Source organism: Mycetomoellerius zeteki, unplaced genomic scaffold (assembly GCF_001594055.1).
Source record: "Mycetomoellerius zeteki isolate Tzet28-1 unplaced genomic scaffold, Tzet1.0 scaffold64, whole genome shotgun sequence".
Taxonomy (NCBI): domain Eukaryota; kingdom Metazoa; phylum Arthropoda; class Insecta; order Hymenoptera; family Formicidae; genus Mycetomoellerius; species Mycetomoellerius zeteki.
The window spans coordinates 2,222,275-2,223,760 of record NW_017257654.1 but is presented as its reverse complement, the minus strand read 5'-3'; the positions used below and the strand labels follow the sequence as shown (position 1 = coordinate 2,223,760).

Here is a 1,486-nt window from a genome sequence, read left to right as displayed (position 1 = left end):
CATGAGGTGTATTTATTACAATAAGGCCTTATATTTAAGGCTTCCTTAAATTTATCTTCAGATACTCTACGAATTATTTTATTGGCTACTGAACATCTAAAGATAAATTTAAGGAAGCCTAAGTATAAGGTCTGACTATGAATACGGGCATTAGTCGGCCTAGTAACTTTGCAGGCTTCCAAGTTGATGGAGAATTAATACGAGCTGAATTAATGCGAGCTGAATTAATTCTCCGACATCAGCTTAAATTGGAAGACTGCAAAGTTACTAGGCCGACTAGTTAATCGAAGCTTGGCAATGGCTGCGTTCAGCAGACTCAACAGTTTTGCAACCGTTTTATGATTGTCTGCTGAGATAGGACCATTCTTCTAGATCTAAAAGTATGATCCAATTAGCGCAAAGGAAACTTCCAACAGTTGCAAAACAAACGTTCTGCTGAACGCAGCCAGCGGCTCTTATTGTCCTGTGAACGCCATTTTCTATCCAACTAGAACTTATGCCAGTCTCTTATTATAGTGTCTCTAGCCGATCTCTACTTTTAGGATTTCTAGATGGCATAAGCAATTCCTCTTCCAGTAGTATATGTTCTAAGATCTACGTAGTTTGTGGTTGTATTCTCTGGCTGATAAAACATAACCTTTTACGCGTTTAGTGCACGTGTAATTTTATTTATTGTTTATCCTCCATTTAGTATTGATCGAATCGCCGGTACGTACAAAACAAAAATATTATTAAACCAGCATTTCTGATTACTTATTGGCTATTATTTAATTCAGATTGTTTAAATTACGAAATAAAGTTTTTATGTACTATTTTTCTTTTTATATGTATAGATCATTTAATATGATATATGAAAGGAATTAAGGTCACATTTATCACATTAATCATCCGGAAATATTTCAGAAAAAAGTACATTATTTAATTATATATATTACAATGACAAATCAGCGACTTTCTTGTGGGTTGGATTTGTGCTGTGCTGTAAATTTAAACGATTGTTTAATTTATGCATCTGAGTCAAGGTAAATTGTTATTACATGTTCTACATGTTTAAATATCATGTTTTTTACTTGTTTTTATTCATTGTAATTTGCATATATATGTTAATAATTTTATTCATGATTTTAGGTATGAATTTATTTGTGTCTCCTTGGTCCATCCTTTATTTAAAAGAGAATTTATTTCTGGACCTGCCAAAAATCGTCCAGGACCACTCACTAGGCCTGACTTAGTTTTAAGTAGTTCAGGTATAAATTAAATATATATTTATAATATATATACATATATTTATTAATTATATCAGTGGTCAACATCAGACCATAGATAACTTTCAGCTATATTTTTATGTCGACGTTCTCTATCCTTGTAGCCTTCCAAGAACGGTGATATCATATGATAGAATTGCACTTTTTGCTGTTATAAAATTTTTTGTTATAACCGCTCCTGAGATAAAATATCATAGATTTTATTGTTAGTAATTATTTTA

General features: G+C 31.7%; 1 protein-coding gene across 1 annotated transcript in view; it reads left to right on the top strand.

Moving 5' to 3' along the window:
• The first annotated feature begins 628 nt into the window (after positions 1 to 628).
• Positions 629 to 1,486, top strand: part of csul (protein arginine N-methyltransferase 5) — a 4,075-nt gene continuing 3,217 nt past the window's right edge. Inside the window, 3 exon segments of the mRNA XM_018457490.1 lie at positions 629 to 708; positions 834 to 1,022; positions 1,129 to 1,365. Coding sequence (XP_018312992.1) covers positions 937 to 1,022; positions 1,129 to 1,365 — 323 coding nt within the window. The 5' untranslated portion in view covers positions 629 to 708; positions 834 to 936.